Source organism: Bidens hawaiensis, unplaced genomic scaffold (genome assembly GCF_021521415.1).
Source record: "Bidens hawaiensis isolate Kalapana, Puna unplaced genomic scaffold, B.hawaiensis_p1.1 tig00030046_1, whole genome shotgun sequence".
Taxonomy (NCBI): Eukaryota; Viridiplantae; Streptophyta; class Magnoliopsida; order Asterales; family Asteraceae; genus Bidens; species Bidens hawaiensis.
Genome location: NW_027494996.1, coordinates 241559 through 262250, shown reverse-complemented (window position 1 = coordinate 262250; position 20692 = coordinate 241559). Strand labels below are relative to the sequence as shown.

At 37.5% G+C, this 20692-nt stretch overlaps 1 protein-coding gene and 1 pseudogene across 1 annotated transcript; both read right to left on the bottom strand.

The window, feature by feature from the left end:
- Positions 1–1633: 1633 nt before the first annotated feature.
- Positions 1634–3261, bottom strand: LOC143579878 (parthenolide synthase pseudogene; annotated as a pseudogene).
- An 11837-nt stretch (positions 3262–15098) lies between these two features.
- On the bottom strand, positions 15099–17473 carry LOC143579877 ((E)-beta-farnesene synthase-like). The gene is made up of 7 exons (XM_077063054.1): positions 17360–17473; positions 16975–17266; positions 16467–16845; positions 16062–16280; positions 15826–15964; positions 15475–15726; positions 15099–15413 (listed from the first exon to the last, which is right to left on the bottom strand). The coding sequence occupies exons 1-7, from the start codon at positions 17471–17473 to the stop codon at positions 15099–15101; spliced, it is 1710 nt and encodes a 569-aa protein (XP_076919169.1).
- Positions 17474–20692: the final 3219 nt, after the last annotated feature.

Genomic DNA, 20692 nt, shown 5'->3' with positions numbered 1-20692 from the left:
ATGAGTAGTTTAAATAGGGTATACATGCCACCCCAAAAATATAAAAGATGAAAAAGGAGGATATGTAAACTCACCTGATAAGTTCTAAACGGTCCGCAAGAAACGTTCTTAAGGTTGTAAGGTCGTCCAGGTGAAGGCTTAAATGACGAAGTGCAAATACCAAGAGAGAAAACATTTGCTTTGAGAAGTAAACGTTGTGGGAACGTATGATAACCATGGTGGTTTAGAATCTAATTCCTTTTTTTTTATTTTACTAACGGTTGAAAGGAACAATATTTTATGACTTATTCGTTAGAGTATTTTCAATAACCAATAATGTTTATCGTATTTAAGACGGTTTGTAATCTTTATAACTCATCTTCATAAAGACATTAATGAATTAAACATTATTTTCATAAATGGTCTTTCTTTTAGAATAAAAAAAATATGTATAAATTATTAAAACGTATATAAAGTGTGGAAATAAAAATATTCTGATTCAAATACAAATTAAAAAGACAACGTGTTGCATGATTTGTTAATTTAATTTTATTATTTCTATAATAATAATAGAACGTGCAGATGCATGTGAGAATATTTATAATAATAATAATAATAATATTTTAATAATGAAGATAAACAAAGACATCTACAAGGTGTCTTGGATTAACCCACAACCCAGTTTTTAAAACTCTTTCACAGTTTATGTTTAAAAAAATTCATTCTTGTTATGTTAAAATGTAAACGGTAGAGCTTCTTATTAAGAACAAGATAAGCAGAAATGGTGCGTTTAGTTTACCTCGAGTCGGTGCTCAAACCACTAACGGCGTAGCCCGCCGAAAAAGAACACGCGGCGGTGGCTAAAACTAAGGGGGTCGGTTTAGTGAGGGGAAAGGATTTGTGAGTGCGGTGTCCTTAGAAACATATGATTTTAAAGGGCGTTAGACAAATTTGGTAAATCCTGGAATTTAAGCATCAATTTGAGCCGGAGTTAGTCAATATTATCGCGTATGGTGACGTAATATGTTGTTTATGCCATTATAGGATTGATAATTACCAAAAAACTCAAGTGATTTGCGGATCAAAAGAATCATAAGTTCTAACGTTTAAACTTTGTTTTTGGTATGAAAATTGGTGTGATTAGTGCCAAAAGGTTTCCATAGTAAAAAAAAACCCACAATGTACTTGTGTTTTAAGGACCCACTTTTGTATATTCATGCAATTGCTCGACTTTTACTTATCCAGGGTGTTGCGCGTATTTTTTTTATGGCTTCTCCACCAACTCTGTTGTGATATTGGGGTTTATAACTTACACATCAGTAAAATCATTTGATCAAAACTCGCATTTAACACAACAACATTAGATGTCTAAACCCTTTTGTAACATTTAACATCTAAACCCCAGGTAAGCTAACTAGTTTGCTAAACAAATAAGGAGCCTTGATCAGCATAAACTAGCAAGCTGCCAAGCAGCAAGATGTAGAATAAAAAACCATACAGAAAACCTGACTAGCTAGTTAACATGGCCAAATTATCAAAGGATCGATACAATACGTAGACACATGCACGCAAACACATTAATATTTCCAGCACATAAAATGTTTGTGCTTCATTATTTAAGTTGTTGCATAAAGATGAAATCATGTTTGACAATTTAATTGTTTTTTATAGGGTACTTGATAACGGGTACGAGGAAAAGGGGATCTTTCTTTCTCAAAACCGGGTTACCCGCTTCTTCCACTTTCAAATCTTCAATCTTCATTCCACTTGGAAGCTTCCAATCAAACCAGTAAAGAAGGTTTGCGATCACGAACTCAATATTTCCAGGAGCTATGTTCTTAGCTGGACAGGACCTTCGGCCACCTCCAAATGGGAGCATCTCAAACCTATCACGTCCAAAATCAATGTCAGGATTCGTAAACCTCTCCGGATAGAACTCATCCGCATTCTCCCCCCATGTACTTGGGTCTCTTGCTAGCCCCCAGGCATTGGTTAGAACAACCGTATCAGGAAAGACATCATAACCACCAATTCGGGTATGATTTAAGCTTGCATGTGGAATCAAGTACGGGGCGGGCGTGTGAACTCTGAATGACTCCTTCACCACCATTTTCAAGTATATCATTTTTCTGGTATCCAGTTCTTCTACCTTTTTTATTTGATCTCCCATGCAACTTCGGATTTCACTTTGCAGTTTTTGCATCACTCTAGGATTTCTAATGATCTCGAACATCACCCATGTCAACGCGAGAACTGTTGAGTCGATCCCCCCCGTAATTATGTCCTGATCAAATGTTATCAGTTAAGTATTATATATGAAAGTAAATGTTGTAAAATAACTAATGTCCGGCTTACCATCACAAGAGCTTTTAAATCTGAAATGCTCGGTCGATAGCAGGAGCCGGAAGCATCGTCTTTGCTTTTGGAAAGCATGTCAAGTAAAGTATGGATAAAATCTTTGTCATCCTCACACTGTTCTTCAACTAGTTTATTTTTGAGATGGTCATCAATGATTGCGTCGATGAACGTATCAAGATTTCTAAAGCCCTCATCCAGTCTACGATTCCATCCACTAAGTTGGTCAATAAAATAACCTAACCATGGAAAGGAATCACCGACTGATCCATTCAGTAATTCGATGGTTTCATCAAGCATAAACTCCAATGACGGACCCTTTAGCAGTTGGAGCTGTTCTTCGTAGCTCTTACCAAACGCCACCATACACACCTTTTGCTTCACTATTTCTAAGAACATACTGCTTAAATTCACCACCTTGTTTGGTGGATTTAAGGACAGAGATTGGATTACACGCTCCATCTCTGTCACTAACACACAGTTAGTCAGTTTAGCTTTCTTCGGACCGAGGAACTCAGTCACCAAAATCTTGCGCATCTCCCTCCAATGATCGCTATGCGGCGAGAAGGCAACATCCTTAAAGTTGTATGCTAGTCGTTTGGTTGCCTGGAAACGTCCGCGGGAACAAAAATTATGATCTTGAGTTTTTAAGACTTGTTTGGCCATTTCAGGAGAAGAGATGACAAGGAAGGGTTTTGAGCCTATATGGATTTGCATAACAGGGCCATATTGTTGGGAAAGTTGCCATAGGGCCTTATGACGAGGCTTACCAAGCAGTTGGTGCAAGTTTCCAAGTATAGGAAGTTTTGGAGGGCTTGGGGGAAGCTTAAACTTGGATGACCTATTGGATCTTAGGGTTCGGTATACAAGAAATATGCAAAAGGTGGAGAGGACTAATAATATTGCCCATTCAGTGAAGTGGGCCATGTGATTAGTTGGTTTAATTTGGCTAGTTGTGAGTTACTCCAATGTCTATTTATAATCATCGGCAGATCTAGATCGACTAGAGATCTAGATTGACTAGGGATGACAATGAAACTCGAATCCGAAGGTAATACCTAAAACATGACATATATAATTGCGACTGGTAAAAACTTCCTATTAGGGTTTGGGATTAGTTTTGAAAATTTTAACGGGTTTGAATTTCTAAAATACCTGATTACCCGGCCCGACCACCCGATAACATCAACCTATTTACCTGATTATATAGCCGATGTACCCGACGTAACTTTATATAGATTAAAAGTTTATTTATATCCCTTTAATTTAGTATTTTTTTAAGGTTCTTCAGTTCTATCTGTAAATTTTACGTTAAACTATCTTGTTAATAATTTATACCAAAACTTTTTAAGTTATTATATCAAGATCCAAAAATCAATTAATCTAACTGTCACACACACCTACCTCCCAGCTTATTCTAAGTGTTTTGGAAAATTATTTTGTCTAAAATCTCTACCAAAAGATTTTATGAAAGGAAGAAAATTATTTTGTCTAAAATCTCTATCAAAAGATTTTTAGGTTATTATATCAAGATCCAAAAATCAATTAATCTAACTGTCACACACACCTACCTCCCAGCTTATTCTAAGTGTTTTGGAAAATTATTGTCTAAAATCACACACACCTACCTCCCAGCTACTTATATTGAAAGGAAGAATTTGTCTAAAATCTCTACCAAAAGATTTTATTTTTCCTCCAAATGGCATTTCACACTTATTTTTACCGATGTAGCGGTGTATGCCTAAATGCAACCGGTGTTAGTACGTTTGTAATCTACGGAATGTGCGTAACCCGAAGATGATATGCATTTCACGCGGCTTCGTACGGATGTGTAACCAGTGCCAGTAAGCGCGTCACATAATGCCTATACGCGAGAAACCCGGTATGTATAAAAAACACCATCCATGTAACTGATGCTTGAGCGCGCGGTAACTGGTGGCGACAAGCAAGAAGCAAAGATGAAATGTATAGTAATTTCAAAACTTGGTCCGTTTTGACGGACATGTTCCGACCCGAAAATGTTTTAAACCGATGCCCGTTTTGACATGAACCCTTTCGATCTAAACTCATCCCGACATGAACTAAATTAACCCTTTTTGTATTAACCTGTTCCAACACCATTAGCAGAACATGTCCGACCCGCTGTCGGTAATAAATGATCACGCGACATGTTAGTTTTTTAAAAATTAATAAACTATAGCAATACTATACTCAAATAAAAGAGAATAAAATGCTCGTTTTTATGGTGTATTTTTTTTGAAAAAATATTAACATGTGAAAAAGTTACGGCCGTTAAAAAGTCGTGGGGTAGGTGGTTTATAATTAGGGGGAAATGTGTAACTATTTAATATATTAACAAAACTTGATTGAAGTTAAAGTACTATTATTGTATATTATTTTGGAATAAGCAAAGAGTATTTTACCCCTAATTTCTTAAAACTATATGCATTGCTACTTGTACTATACGCAACAAGAGTGGTACCTCTTAAAATTTAAGAGGTCTCCCACTCTTATATTATATATAGTATAGATATAGATTATTACTAAAAATATCTCTCAATGTTCTATCCAAAGCTCCAAATGCAAGTTTATAAGTCACTAGGTTACGTACCCGTGTGCAACAAGCATCAGCCGTCACATATTGTATCTAGATCTGTCCGGCCGAAAAAAAGCCGGAATCCGATGACTTGCTTCCGGAAAAAACGGCTTCCGGCCACAGAGCCATCACCCTCCATCATTTTCGCCGCCAACATTTTCACAACCGGCTGCCTTCATTTAACCATTCGCCGGAAACACGAATCCGGCAACACCACCATCGTCGGCTTCTTTCACTCCACCTCCGGCCACTCTAGCTGCCACCGCCGCTATTAAGCTCGCCGAAAAAACGAATTCCGGCCAACCACTCTCCGCGGCCCTCTTTTCTTTCTTACTTTCTTTATTTTTTCTTTCACCACGGCCACCACTCGACGCTACGGCCGGAAAACCGCAACCACCACCAATACAGCCAGAAAACGGTTCCCAAAACGTCCGGATCAGGCACTTGTAGATCTCGAACATCCGGATCTATAAGGAGATTGCTTCAAACACGCTTATTTCCCACTTTATTTCCAAGATCTTCAAACTTTATTTTCAAAACTTCAACGGGTTTTAACGTCTCGGTTCGGGTAATAGCAGAAATAGAACCCGAATATCAAGAGGAAAGTTGAATCATAAGATTCGACCCACACCGATACCAATTGTAGGTCCCAAAACAACCACCGAATAGTTTTGCTCCCGATAAACGTGTCGAGAAGGGTGCGGTAAATCAAACGATTGAACATAAATAATATAAAGATAAAATAAAGGAACGATCTCGTTGTCGGTTAAAAGATTGGGGGGTGTTTGGGATTCCTTATTTTACCTCCTTACACCTTATTTAAAGCATAAGGTATAAGTTACAATGTTGTAACTTATACCTTATACACTCACAAAACCCAACTTTCCCAAACACCTTATAACATCACCCATAAGTTATAAGCTATAAGGAGCAAAAATAAGGAATCCCAAATAGCCCCTTGATATATAAAAGATAGAACCAACCCACCTAAGGTGAGCTCCCCTTGGATGGTGATTTACACCTTACAAACACACATAAAATAACAACTAAAATCCTATTTATAACCAAACTAACATTCTAGAAGATCTTCTCCCCGTTGAAGCTCAACGTGCATCCCGAAGCTCTCGTTTCGTGTCCGGTTTCCTCTTCAGCTTTAATTATTCACTTGACCATTAATACATAATGGGTTTCGTAATTTGATATCGCAAGTCACACTTTTTGGTCTTACACCACCAAAAATATGCACGACAAATTACTAAATTTTGTAATTTGATAGTTGGAATTGAACTCCAATTTTCACGGATTAAATCCATAACTTTTTATCATATATTTTGAAGCTTCTTTAAGTTTTAGGAACCTATCATTACAATAGAAATGAATCACAATCAACAATCAAATGAAGATTTTGAAAATATTAGCTAGGCATATGTTATATCAAGAAAATGAAGCTCCAAATATAAATAGCATATCTAACCGCTACAACAATATCACCTGCAATATACACAACCATAAAACAAAAGCTATAAATCTGATATTTCGAATCGAGGGACCAAACCTGCAATTCCGTAATCAACTATACCCTGCGAACAACATATGAAAAGAATGGAGCTATAACCGAAATCCTGTCACAGCACCAACGTCCTTAATTATATCTCTCAATTCCGTCTTTCGTTTGCTTTCGATATATTAGTTTATACATGGATGGGTTGTACAGAATCACTGAATTACCTACTGATAGGTTAAATACCATAAGGTCACTAAATTACCTACTGATAGGTGAAATACCATAAGGTCACCTGCAATAGAATGAATGCACAACAACAACATTAATACCACATCACCTGATGTCTAAAGGTCACCTGTAATAGGACATTAATTTAAAGGGTGGCTAGGGGGGGTAGGGTTTGGCTGCCTTGTCCGGAGACCGGAATAGTGGTGTCATTACCAACAATAATATTGTGTAAAATACCCGAACTAAAAGGAGATTGGAAGTTACCTGGGTTATTTGCAGTGACGAAGCTTGAACTAAGACACCGGGGGAGCCGGACTCAAAGTGTATACAAAACTTCACAAAAGATGGGGGGCTGGGCTCAAATTTTTGGCCGAAAACGGCTAAATTTACACCACGTATAAAAATTTTCGAACGAAAATGGATAAATTTACACTACTACGCAAAAAAACCGGGGGTGGGGACCCCGGCCCTAGCTAACCTTCGCCCCTGGTTATTTGTCATGTGAGATGTAGCGCCGATGTCCATCATCCATTGATCCAACGGGTTTAATGACATCGTGTAAAGAGCATGTTCAATGTTGGTAGGGGCAGAAGCATCCGCATATGCTTGATTAGGTCAAGGCCCAAGTAAACCGGCTACAAGATTAGCTTGTTGAGAATGAGGCTGTGGGTTATCCGACCACGTGGTGTATTTGTTTTCCATGGTGATTCATCAAATTGCGAGATGGGTAAAACAAGGAAGGATGTGAGGCAGAAGGTAGGGATCGAAGAATAGGCCGCAAGACATAGAGGCGGCTAGTTTTTGGAGGCTTTTGATACCATGAAAGAGTTATTTACAATTGATAATTGGCTTCTCAATCGTAGACAGGCATAATCTTTACCAAGGGGTGAATTGTAATCAGTGACCACCACTGATACAACAAGCAGTCTTAATCGTGGTGACCGAAGGGATTACGGAGCTGTAACATATGCGTTGTGTTCCCGAGTTAACTTAACGAGGAAAAAAAGGAAAGGAAATCCTCTCTCTTTTCCTTTCATTTCCTTCAAATTCTTTCCATTTTGGAAATAAAACAGTCACCCTTTAAAACCTCACATTTCTCCCATTTTTCCTTTCCTTTCTCCTCTTAAATGAAACTTGGGAACACAAGTTTTTAACTTTCCTTTCCTTTCTTTTCATAAAAAAAAACTTTGGAACACACCCATCTATATCTTTCCATCCATTTCCTTTCATTTCTCCTCTTAAGTGGAACTCAGGAACACAACGCACATGCAAGATTACAGTTATGGTGGTGGTGTGAGTGGGAACAATAGATGGACTCAGGGTTAGCCCAACTTCATTAAAAGCCCAAGCTAGAATTTTGGACCTCTAATTTTTGGAGGTCTCCATCTAGAAATATAAATATGCATACATGGTATATATAGTATTTCTACGGAAAAGTTTACAACAACTTGTGTTAGCTTAGTAGCATAAGAAGTACTTAAGTTATGGTGTTGCGTTACTTAGTGGCCTTAACTTCAATTGTGCTAAAAGTAAATATTGATAGAGAACTCTTGTTTTTATAACTTCACTTCTAAAGTTAGATGAATCTATATAAATAAAGTTATTGTCGTATAAAATGACACCCTAAATAGAGAAATCTGCGTTTTATCTTCCTGGTATATTGACCAATTCGACAGGTTTGACACTGAAAATGATTTTGCGAATTATGAACCACTGTGAAATTTCGACGGGTCAATCTGTACCAAACCGTTAAATATTTTCGTTAAAGGCTGTTAAGATGGAGGGTGTTTTGGTCATTTTACAAATGAAAATTTGGCGATAAAAATGTGCCATTCTGTTTTTAATTTTTTTTGAAAGCTTGGAACACCAAGTTGACGCTAAAAATGGCAGTCCGACCACTGGGTATTTTTTTCTTCCCTGCTTCCACCGTAAGATTACCCACCTTCCTCTTCTTTTCCTTTCTTTCTTACCCACATCTTCTTCCTTACCCACATAAACTTACCCACATTATATAATCCACCATCTGCTTCCTTTCTTCCTTACCCGAACCCGTAGCCCCCGTAGCCCCTCCACCGTATCTCCGGCTCAACGTCTATGACTCCCGTGTCTCCGGCTCACCGTCTCCGGTTCCCCGTCTCCGTCTCCCGTGTCTCCGGCTCCCACCGTCTCCGGCACCCGCTCCGTCAAGATGGTTCTAATAGTGAATGTGAACTTCAATAGGGCTCTTTTAGGAGTCCCAATCGAACTCAATCTCCGGATTGAGTTCCGTATCCGAGAGATCACGGGTTGGTTTGTGGTCGACTTAGCCCGCCATAACCAAATAAACTTCCATCGTACGTGGAATTTTGGGTCGCGTCTCCGGATGCTACCCTTATAAAATCCCGAAGCTTATAATTCGGGTGAATAATTAATTATTAGGTATATTATGTATGTGAAATCCCGAAGTTTCGGGTGATTTGATATATTTATTTTGTGTTCGTGTTATATATATAAAAAAATGTTTGTGTTAATGTGTTCGGGTTGGGTTCGGGTGGTTGGGTTCGTCGTTTTTTAACAAAAAAGTTTGTTAAAAAACGAGCCGTTTCGTCGTTTTTTAACTAAAAGTTAGTTAAAAAACGAGCCGTTTCGTCGTTTTTGAACCAAAAGTTTACTAAAAAACGGGCTGTTTCATCGATTTTTAACAAAAAGTTTGTTGAAAAACGACCCGTTTCGTCGTTTTTGAACCAAAAGTTTACTAAAAAACGACCCGTTTCGTTGTTTTTGAACCAAAAGTTTACTAAAAAACGGGCTGTTTCGTCGTATTCGGACTCGTTTTGATTTTTTAGAAAAAATTGGCCGTAAATACGTTTAAAAAAACCCGATCCTAGAAATAATGCAAATATTATATACAACATATACATACAGAGCATATATACACAATATATATATACAACATATATATACGGCATACATACTGAACATATATACAACACACATATACAGCACATTCTGTATATACAAGAAACTATTTCAAGTGCTTAATATATATTACATATTGTATAGTTTGATTAAATAGTAGTTCAGTTCAACTGGTTGGTGTTGTTTGTTGTTAAATCGGGGGTCGGGGGTTCGAACCCCACCCACTACATGAAATTTGATATTTAGTTTTAGGTTTAATTATAGACTCATGGGTAAAAGGGTAATTTCACCGTTTTTTGTCACTCAACTCACGGTCAACTGACGGCAAGGAGTCAGATTAACCCGCTGAAATTTCACAGTGGTCCATAATTCGCAAAATCATTTTCAGTGTCAAACCTGTCGAATTGGTCCATATACCAGGGAGACACAATGCAGATTTATCCCCTAAATATGTAACATTACCATATTATTTACTCGTGATTTGTTGTTTTATTAACGGACCCAACTCATTTAATGTCAAAATGTAGTTATAAATTGGCAACCAACGTTATTTTGTAAAAACATATTTACATAGTTTCTAAATTGGTTTGATTCTAATAAGTTTCTAGTATGGTCAAATAAAAAGAATAAAAACTAAAAACCCACAATTTCTTGAAAAAGGGGCCCCAATATTTTTATTTGTTTAATTTAGGTCTCTAAAATCGTTGAGTCGGCATTGAATGAACTACCCTAATTAGCTAGTCGCATTTTAGCATTTATTACTTCAACTAACATGTGGCGTCAAGCCTCTCTTTTATCTATAGTTATAATGTAATGTGAATGTGCTTGGTATTATGATGCAACCTTGGGTACTATCACATAATAAAATTAAGCTAACACATAATTAAGTGGCACATGAATTACAGTTCTTTTGCTATTGGTTTGAAGTGATGCCAACACTGAAAAAGTCATAAATTAAATATATGAAAATTTCTATGATTTTACAGTCGTCTTATAAACGTTTCCCAAACAAAACCAGGCTAGTTGTTGTAACTTGAAACAAATCTCCTTTGATCGATCTTACTACTACAAAAACACTAACTCAAAAACAAGTAAACAAAAGATCAACCCAGCAAATTAATTAACACATGCATGCATCAATATTTAAGGGGACAAAAAGTTCCCCAATGTTACAAATTATGTTGTGAGTGTTGGGTCATGCAATTCTACCATAGTGTAGCACCATAAGATGGTCCACTGAGGCCGCGGTGGAGTTTATAAACACAACATCCTTCCTTGGCCTATTCCATATGTTATCTCTTACATGTTGCAGGCTCAAAAACGGAAAAAGTTGTTGTCCTTTACATCTTATTTCTGTCTGCTTTCATAAATATAACCAAGGAGAATCATGTAATTAGTAGCAAAATTTAATGATGGTGGTGAACATGAAGCTAGTAAAGAAGATGCACAAGTATCTGATGTACAATTACATTATCATTGCGTATGCATGAGGTAGGGGTTTGTCATGGGATTATGGATGGTGGGTCCTACCCATACATCTAACTCGGCTCAAAAGGAAGCTACTTTTTGTCTTTTCATACCTAGGACCCAATAACGTAACTTGCCATTCACACACACAAAAAACATAAATGATTTATTCGTATTGTTACAAAGGGATCCTAAACTGATTTATTAGCTTTATATGTAGAGAGTTCACAAGCTACATATTTAAAATATTTGGGAAAATGATCAAAATGTTTATTTGGTTGGTTAATGTTAGACCTAATGTCTATGTAATCTATTGATTTTTAACATGTTAACCCTAAAACTAGTTGACTCCCACTTTTTATTTAATCATTACTTGATGGTAAGTATTACCAATTAGATTCTAACACATGTCCAAAAGATCTCGTCAGAAACCAAATAATCTCATCGAAAAGGGAAAAAACTGTCAAAAGTCAAAATAATCTCGTGGGAAGACAACATAAATCTCGCCAGACGCCAAAATCGGCTCTAACAGTTTCATAAAAAATAGTGACACGATGGTTTTTTGACGCATCACATAATTTGATCGGTTAAAAGCATGTTTAGGGTTGAGTTGAAAACAATTTATTGTCTTATTGGCTTGAAAACACCTTAAACGCATATTGGCTCGATGGAACTTTTAGGGCATGTTTGGGATTTAATTTGAAAATTGTTTATTGACTTATTGGCTTGGTTTTTCAAAAAGCCAATAAGTTAAAAAAAATATTTGGCAAACACAAAAGTCCCTTTTATTTTTGTATTTTAAATGGTTAAAAAAACTGTTTTCAAAAAGTCACGAGAACTCGTCTTGAAAAGTCCAACAGTTTTCAAACTAAATCTCAAACATGCCCTAAAAATTTTATCGAGTAATGATTAAATAATGATCAGGTCACCAGAATTTATGGTGAACATTTTTTAAAAATTGATCAATTAAATGAAAATTTTGTCAACATCAACCGATCAAAAGTAACATCTTGTTAATTATTCCAATATATGCAATATAAACCTATATATACCATGGTTGATAAAAATGTTGAATGGGCTTCACCTTCCGCCACGATCGATACTTTAATAATTAGACCGCAATCATCATGCAGCCATTAGACTAATTTCTAATAATTTATCACGTACGTAACTTTATTAATTCTTTAGACCAAATGCCGAGGAATATTAATATATACTTCTATTCTCAATTGCTTTATTTTGTATCCAAAATATACAAATATATCATCATCATCATCATCATCATCATCATCATCATCATCATCATCATCCACCAATATCATGCCCGTCTCTCTCTCCAACCATCCATTCCATCCCACATGTGCCAAACTTTATATATGTAAAATCAAATGACATTCTTCTAATCTAAGAAAATGAAATGGTGCCTTCTTAAGAAAATGAAATGCAAGTATTCCGTTTGAAAAATGACCCCACAAGTATTCCGTTTGATGTACTATAAATACCCTTTAGCTCATGAGAATTAGGGTAAGTAAAGGCGAGGGAGAACTCTATACTTAAGGAGTGAGATCAATTTGTTTGTCATTCATGTATTCTTAGTAGAATGATGAGCCAATTAATGACACGCATTTAAGATCAATAACATATGATTGCACAATTAGAATAGCTTTAATCCAACATTTTGTTAGTTATCTGATAGCATACAACAAAGTAACTAAATAAGTGTGCTAGTTATTCAAAATTAAGGTTTTCATCTTCAGTTGGTCATACCCAAGTATGTTTGCTAGCAATTCAACATCAAGGTTTTGATCTTCAGATGTCCAACTAAGAATAGTTGACCTGTGCATGTCAATTCCGGCCCGAGACCTAGGCCAAAACACCCGAGCTTGCTGTCCCATTTGAAATACTGTTTTGGCAGCCACCATCACTACAATTGGAGCTATTTGGTTAACTTTTCTGACCCATAAAACCTACTATGCGGCTGTCAAACACCTCAAATCGCACGACATGATATGACCTTGTAACCGAACACAAAATCATGATGTTACCACCTCCAGCTTCTCAACACCCTGCAAAATTCCAAAAGTTGTTTAAGTTAACTTTATATTTCATAAGCTAAACACAAACATACATATACACAATTGGTGATTCTTTTCCTAGCTAGCATATGAAATACTTTTCTCTTTGGAACTATTGTTTGTACTCATAATTATGATAATTCCAAGTCCAAAAGTTGAAGGTCTAATAAAAAACAGGCACTAAGCAAATGGACACAAATCCTTTCCCTACGACTACTGTTTTACTCTATTTACTAAGGTGCTTTATAAAGTATTAAGCCGATACAAAAAGGTGTAAGAATTTAAAAGGAACTCGGAAGCTAATGAAATACAAAACAGAGCAGCTTACAAACATAGCAGCAGATTGTGGTTTGATGCTCATAAAAGCCTAAATAATGAAAATGCTAATTTAATATACAAATGAAAGCAATAAAATACAGTAATTACTAAATGTAATGTAATATGCAGCCATTAATTGAATTAAATCTTGCAGTTATAACTTATAGTTAAATGTATTTTTGCAGATTCACTGGATTACATTTAAACAGAAATGTGAAAAAAACTAAATCAACATTCAAATTTGTAGTTGACTGTCACCATTAAAAGCAGACGGCAAATGAGAGAGATGAATTGAGTATGCTGGTTTTATGTTAATTTCTAACCAACCGTAAGTAATTACTTTGAAAAGTAAATAATAATAATAATAATAATAATAATAACCATTTGGAACCTTGCCTTGTTTATGTTAATTAAACTGATACAAAAGGTATATATGGGCTTTGGTGCTAGGAAATTTACATCTAAAAGGTCTTGTAGTCTCAGCCCCAAGACTCAAGCCGGTTAGGACTCTTGGTAGCAGAGGTGCAAAAAAAAACCCGAACTCGGAACCGTACCAAAAAAAAATACATGGAACTGGTTTTTTTTACCCGGGTTTTTAATACCCAAACTCGTACACGACCCTACCCGTAGGGTACGGATAGGGTATGCATTTCAGTACCAAAACCCGTACCCGGAACCGGACCCGATTAATACCCGGTAATACCTGAAAACCGGAACCGGCTCCATACCCGAAACCGGGTTTTTTCAAATACTTGAAAAAAAAACCTGAAAAATACCCGAATATACTCCGAAAAAGGGCAATTTCTTAAAAAAATCCAATCTATACCCGGAAAAAAGCTTGAAACCCCCGAAAATAGGGTTTTTTAATACCCGAAAATAGGGTATTCAAATACCCAGTTTTAGAATAGCCGGTTCTATACCCGACCCGAACCCGATGCATAGGGTATGGTTTTTGGAAACAATACCCGGACCCGACCCGGGTATTGCCAATACCCGATTTTTCAATACCCGGTTACATACCCGAAACCGGGTATTTGAAAAACCCGATTTGTGCACCTCCACTTGGTACTTGGTAGTCTCATCATGATACTATTACATAGGGCCGTCCAACTGCTTGCCACTCGAACTCGCTCGCCGCTCGATCGGTAATTGCTAGGAAAATGCTCGCTCGATTGGAAACGAGCACAGGTTTGCTCGGTTCGGTTTGGCTTGAATTTTAATTTGTTTTATATATAATTCTATATGAAAAAATATCAAATATAGAAATATATAGACTACACACATAAAATATAAGTATACAATTATTTAAACCATTTAATTTAATTACCTTGTTTGAGTTATTATATTTATTATTTTCTTTTCTTTTAATCACATTCTCCCTTTTATGCATCAGTAACCCTAAACTCTCTAACCTAAAGCATCGTTCTCTAATTCATTCTATTACGTTATACCAAACAGATCTTGAGTCTCCGTTAAGAAACTCTAGAATTGGATCAACTATTACTCATTAACATAAATGAAAACGACAATTACATTACCAAATAACTATATCATAACACGAGCAGAATACAAGAATATGGTTGGATTTATATATCCTATCACACATGCAACAAAGAAATGAAACATAAAGTATATCATATTACAATGATATTTGTAAACACCAACAAGTCAACAACCATCATGCATTTGATCTTGAATCTTCAACAGGTACAGGGTGGACCAAAATAGATTTAATGTGATTTACTATTTCTTTGTCGGCATGTGTGTAGCCGTCGTTGACTTTATAAAGGAGATCACACGCCCGTGCGTAGTTGATTATCGGTGTAAGCAGAGGGAATGGTATTTCAGTTGGCCTAAGAGAGTCTCTATTTATAACTTTCCATGCTTCTTCAACTTTATTTGATATAAATTCACACGCTTCTTTCTCGGTGGCACCGGTTTCCTTTTGGTAGCATTCAATGCTTGAAGCAACATGACCTCTTTCTTGTTCCTCCTAAATAAATCATCACATTATTACTACAATCATAACTAGAATAATTGTATGTGTTTAGCACCTTGTGTGTGGTAATGTCATCCATTAGTCTTAAAACCAAACATGCGGCTTTAACAATAGGAGGATATGCGGCGACCCACTTAAAGGTATCCTCATTGACCAAATTATCCGTCCTACCAACAAAAGCTCTCGCTATCATCACGCCATAGGTACAAGTCTTCACTGAAACAGATATGTACTCTTCCAGAGTCGGCATATAGCCCTCTTTTAACCATTTAGCTTCCAATAGGTTGTTTCGAATAATGTCTTTTGCCTAAAATTTATAACAGCTTATTTGTTTAGATAGACAAGCTAGAGTAACATTTATAATATAATTACGTATAGCGCAACTGATAGCAGATTCAAAACATACCATCTCAATCACATAGGAGATCTGGTATGCTTTTCCTTCCTTTGCAAGTGATTTCTCCATTTCTTGGTGATGATTCAAAAGTTCTTGATATATTAGTTTCATATATTCTGGAAGCAAATCTATGCAACTCATTGACCATCTAAATAATACAAAATTAACAAGGCAAAATTATATAAACAATAAATGAAGAGGGATTTCTTTGATAAAATTAAGATTAATTAATGCAATTCGCGTACCGTTCAACAGCATCAGTAAAGATCTCGAGTTCTTCATAGGTACCATAGTTATCATATGTGTCATCCAAAACGATCAACCACATGGAAGTCTTCATTAGGAAAATTCTTGTAAGAGTATGGTGAGGCTCGTAATAGACTCCCAGTATCCAAAAATAGCCTTCTATCAACCTGTCTCGAACATATGGTAGTTTTCGTGGCATGTCCAAGTCCTTCCACCATCTAACACCGATTTATACTAATTAGCCATATTGAAAACTCTATAAATATTGATACGGTTGGTCAAGCTAGCGATGAGGTCATGCTTTTAGTTGATTAGTATGTATGTTTGTTTAGCTTGATTAATTAAGGTAAAGATGAATTACATATAAGCCTACTAAGGTAAAAATAAAGTTGTGTGTTACGTACTTGCAAAGTTGCCTAAGCTCCTCCTTGTGTATTGATTGAAGCAGATTAAAATCAAATTTTGCAAGCTTCAACAAGGTCTCATTGTGAGAAGCTTCTTGTTGGTAAATAGGAATGTAACGCACGGCCTCCAGCCTTGGCAACCTTTTCCGGAGTGGTTGCTTTAGTGCTTGTTGTATTTGGGTTCTTAACAAAGAGTCACAAGAAGGATCCTTTGCAATGTTAGCAAGGTTAATTTTAGTGAACTCGAGGGCATAATCTAGTACCTTTTCGCCTTCCACACTCATATATGACGCTTCGTACAAAGCAAGCATTCCATGTGCATCTTCACATAAAGATTCCATGAAATTTCCCTTCTCATCCATGTGGTTCTTGAATACACCTGTGACATGCAAGTCCTGATCATCTTAGCTAGTGCTATAGTGCCCCATGCATCAACCAAGTGATATTTGTTGTAAAAAAAATAAAAATAAATATCTAATGGATCTAAAGTAAACTTGAAACTACATACCAGATGAGATGTTGAAGCCTTGTTGTCGAAGGAGCCGGAACCAAAGAGAGATACTTTGTAGGTTGTTATGATGGACCCATTTTTCGCCATACGTAACATAGATATGTTGCAAGGCTTCCTCAATCTCCTCTTGGAAATGATAGGCAATGCCAAGGCGTTGGATTGCATCAATAAGTTGTATCAACTTTATATGTTGTGTTGACTCATTAGAGGAAGCTTTGATCACTAGCTCTTTTCTTACTTCTTCTTTGAGCTCTTCAATAACTTGTTTCTCCTTCACTAAATCTTTTGGCTGCATTAATTACAAAAGAACATAGAAGACATATAGATGATTTTCTCATTATAATTAATGGACAATATATTAACCGGTGATACACAGAGAAACCTCATCAGGTGTAAGAAACCGATCCCCCCACATGCTAGCACTGAAATTCGTAGTGTGGCGTTTATCATCAGTAGTCGATGGTAGTAATAGTGATGAAGAAATGGAAGATGCCATTTTAATTTAAAAAAAAAAATTAATTATTACTCTATTAAGAGTGATAGATAGGTTATGAAAGCTTCTGAAATCAGGCGCACCAAATATATAGGCAAAACCACAAGGACAAACACATAGAAAACAATTTATACTAAATTATATACAAAAACATAAACGTGCCACTAATGTTATATTCATGGGATATAAAAATACCAAGTTGGTCATCACCAACCAAGAGTATATTTTTAGGATGATCTGCAAGAGTGTTAATTACTATTACTATTATTCATTTATTTAATAATCCAAATTAATTATTAATCCTATATATTTTCCATCTCAGTTTGTTAATTTTCCTTTTGTTTTATGGAGTATGTACTTGTTTCAATCTTGCTTTATGTGTGACTTTAGTTGAGAGGTAAAATGTTTGGTTGATGTGTTTTAATTAAAATATTTATGTTTGCAATGTGTTTAAATAGTACCCTATAATAAGTAGATACATATATGTAAATTCACCTGTAACAAAAGCATGCATATATGTATTTTTTGTTTGATCAACAGAGAAAAGAAATACATTAAAAAGGAAAATAGCAAGGAGGTGTGAAAGTACAAAACATAGACAACTTGAAATACTAAGTGCAAACAAGCAACGACCAAAACAAGACAGCTCTAGCTACCAAAGTTGTCTGCAAAACACTCCAAATAGATCACCCTTACACCTATCCCAAGGCTAGTTACTCCATATGGGTCTATGACAATCCAACAAAAAAATGTGAACCTTAATCTCAACTATGTTCTCGTCTTCAATTTTTTATTGTTGCACACCAAGTCGTTACGCGCTTTCCATAAGATCCAAGAAGACAAACGATTGCAAGCAAAGCCTTTTCTTTGTTTTGCGTAATCCGGATTTATGAACCAATATAATGCGATCTAACATTGAAGAAACACCGGTCGAACCCCAGACAGATTACGAGTAATCTGGGAGTTAGGTAGATGTTTCCCACAAGGGGTTAGATCCGGCAAAGATGGTTCTTCTGATAACCTGCAAAACAGACACCGTGAGCTCGTCACTGAGAAGGGGGGGGTTCCTCCTTGTGACCACCCTCCGGCGTGAGAATCAGACTAGATTGCTCTTTAAATATAAAAGTATATTAAGAGATTGCTAGAGCAGATATCAGGTATGAGATATATATTAGATGATAGTAGATAAGATATGATAAGATGAGATGATCATACCATTTGAGGTATTTATAGCCGAAGGTAGGTTTCCAAGGAGGTATGGCCGGCTGCAACAGTGTTCCTGTTCCACCAACAGTAGCCTACGCACGTGCCCTGCTGGTAGTTGGTGGGTAGGTAGCGGCTGATAGCGACCAGGCCTGCTGTATACTATTCCTTTTCCACCAACTGCCGGCTACGCACGTGGTATGACAAGAGTTGGTGAGTAGGCAGCGGCTAATAGTGACATACAGTGTAGGAGCATGCTGCTCGCCATACTGTTGTCCATAAGCTGTCGTATCTTTAGTCAGATCTTTTTCCCATACCTCGTCAGGTACAGTACAGAAGATCTTCCCGTATCGTACGGACTGGCTTATTTGGGCGGGAGTACTCCCCCTCCCGCCCTTGTGCGGGATTGATCCCGGCTTCGCTCATTCCTTCAGGTGACACTGAGTGATTGAGAGCTAAGTGCCTTGTGCGTGTAGCCTTGCTGCGCGGGTGGCCTTCCCTAATGGCTTGTATCCGAGGCTGCGGGGACAGGCGGAGTCCTTCACCATTGGGAGGCATTTCCTGCGGGAACAGCTTGCGTACTGCGCGTAAGGACGTCACGTCTCTGAGCATGGTTGGTCCTGCGGATCCAGTTGGTTTCTGCGCAGACGTCCCTGTTTAAGGTGAGTCTTGCGGGTCCAACTGGGCTCTGCTGGGACCTACCTCTTCAAGTCCCCCCAGTCCAATGTTCTTCTCATGCGTGTTTAATAAAGTGAGGTGAACTTTTGGACTTAAGCAAAGGGTTTTGAAAAGGGTTTTTTAAGGTTTTCCATGGGGATTCTTCCCGCGGAAGTCCTTGTCACTTGCAGAAATTCCCAAGTTTCCTGCTTGGTCTTTGGGTATGATGCGGGTAGGTCTGTAACCTCCTCGCAAGTCAGGAGCGTTGAGTCCCACTTGTGTGGATTCTCCATGAGGTTTTGGTAGTTTTGAACATAGTGATCAATTATGTTAAAACCACCAATTCCATCCTGGAGCTTCAAACAACGTAGTTCTCGATGTTCCCGCTATGCGGGGATGTTATTTCCGTTTCCGCAAGCATTGCCCAGAAGATCCTTCTTGGTTTCAATTCCCAGCGGAGCGCTAGGTATGTGAAGGGTTTTGCCTTAACACTGTACCAGCGCTCGTCTTACGGTTACTTTACTTCCAAGGTATTCCTGGTGTCAATTCCCTGCGGGTGCTAGGTATGTGAAGGGTTTTGCCTTTACACTGTACCCGCACCCGTCTTATAGTTACTTGGTTGCCGAGGAATATTTGGCTTCAATTCCCTGCGGGTGCTAGGTATGTGAAGGGTTTTGCCTTAACACTGTACCCGCATCCGTCTTACGGTTATTTGTTCGCCAGGGGTATTTTCCCGCTTACTTTTTAATATTTTTAAATTTTGAATTTTGAAATTCGAAAGGTTGGTGGAAAGATAAGAACAGTCCAAACCTCTGAAACGTCGTGCGACGGTTTCTTCTGACTGTGTCAGGACGTGCAGGAAGTTATGGTGACGTGACAGTACATGGTCATTCCAGTCGCTTTATCAGGCGCGTGGGCGCGATTTTTCGGGCGCGTGGCCGCGAAATTACTGGCACACGTCCTTTCAACAGCTGTTTCCAGCTTGCTTTTTGCCACGTGTCATAGTTTCATTGCACCTTCGATTTCTCTCTCCTCCGCATTAAATTCACCGCATTAATTGCGATTACTATATAAAGGGGGAGAGGGTTCTTTGTAATCCACACTTTTCACTCTTCATCTTTAAAGCGATTTCCGGCGAATACTCCCTTATTCAGTCGAGCATTCTCTCGAAATCGTTCTCTTCCTTTCTGCAAGATGTCTTCTCATGATGTTGAGACTACAGCCGAGGAGGCTGTGTATGCCGAGATCCCGTCGTCTATTGCTGACAAGGACGACAAGAGCACTGCTGGTGAGTGCCAGTGTGCTCTTTCCCCCGATCTTTACCGGTATGTGGTCCGGAAGTTCATGCTCGAGTCCCTCGAG

Excerpts from the sequence above, each read along its gene's own strand:
- LOC143579877 (XM_077063054.1), bottom strand. The coding sequence starts at position 17,473 with ATGGCATCTTCCATTTCTTCATCACTATTACTACCATCGACTACTGAT. Across the intron at positions 15,727-15,825 it reads TCTCCTATGTGATTGAGATG|GCAAAAGACATTATTCGAAA; the intron begins GTATGTTTTGAA and ends TATAAATTTTAG. Across the intron at positions 15,414-15,474 it reads ATGACATTACCACACACAAG|GAGGAACAAGAAAGAGGTCA; the intron begins GTGCTAAACACA and ends TGATTTATTTAG.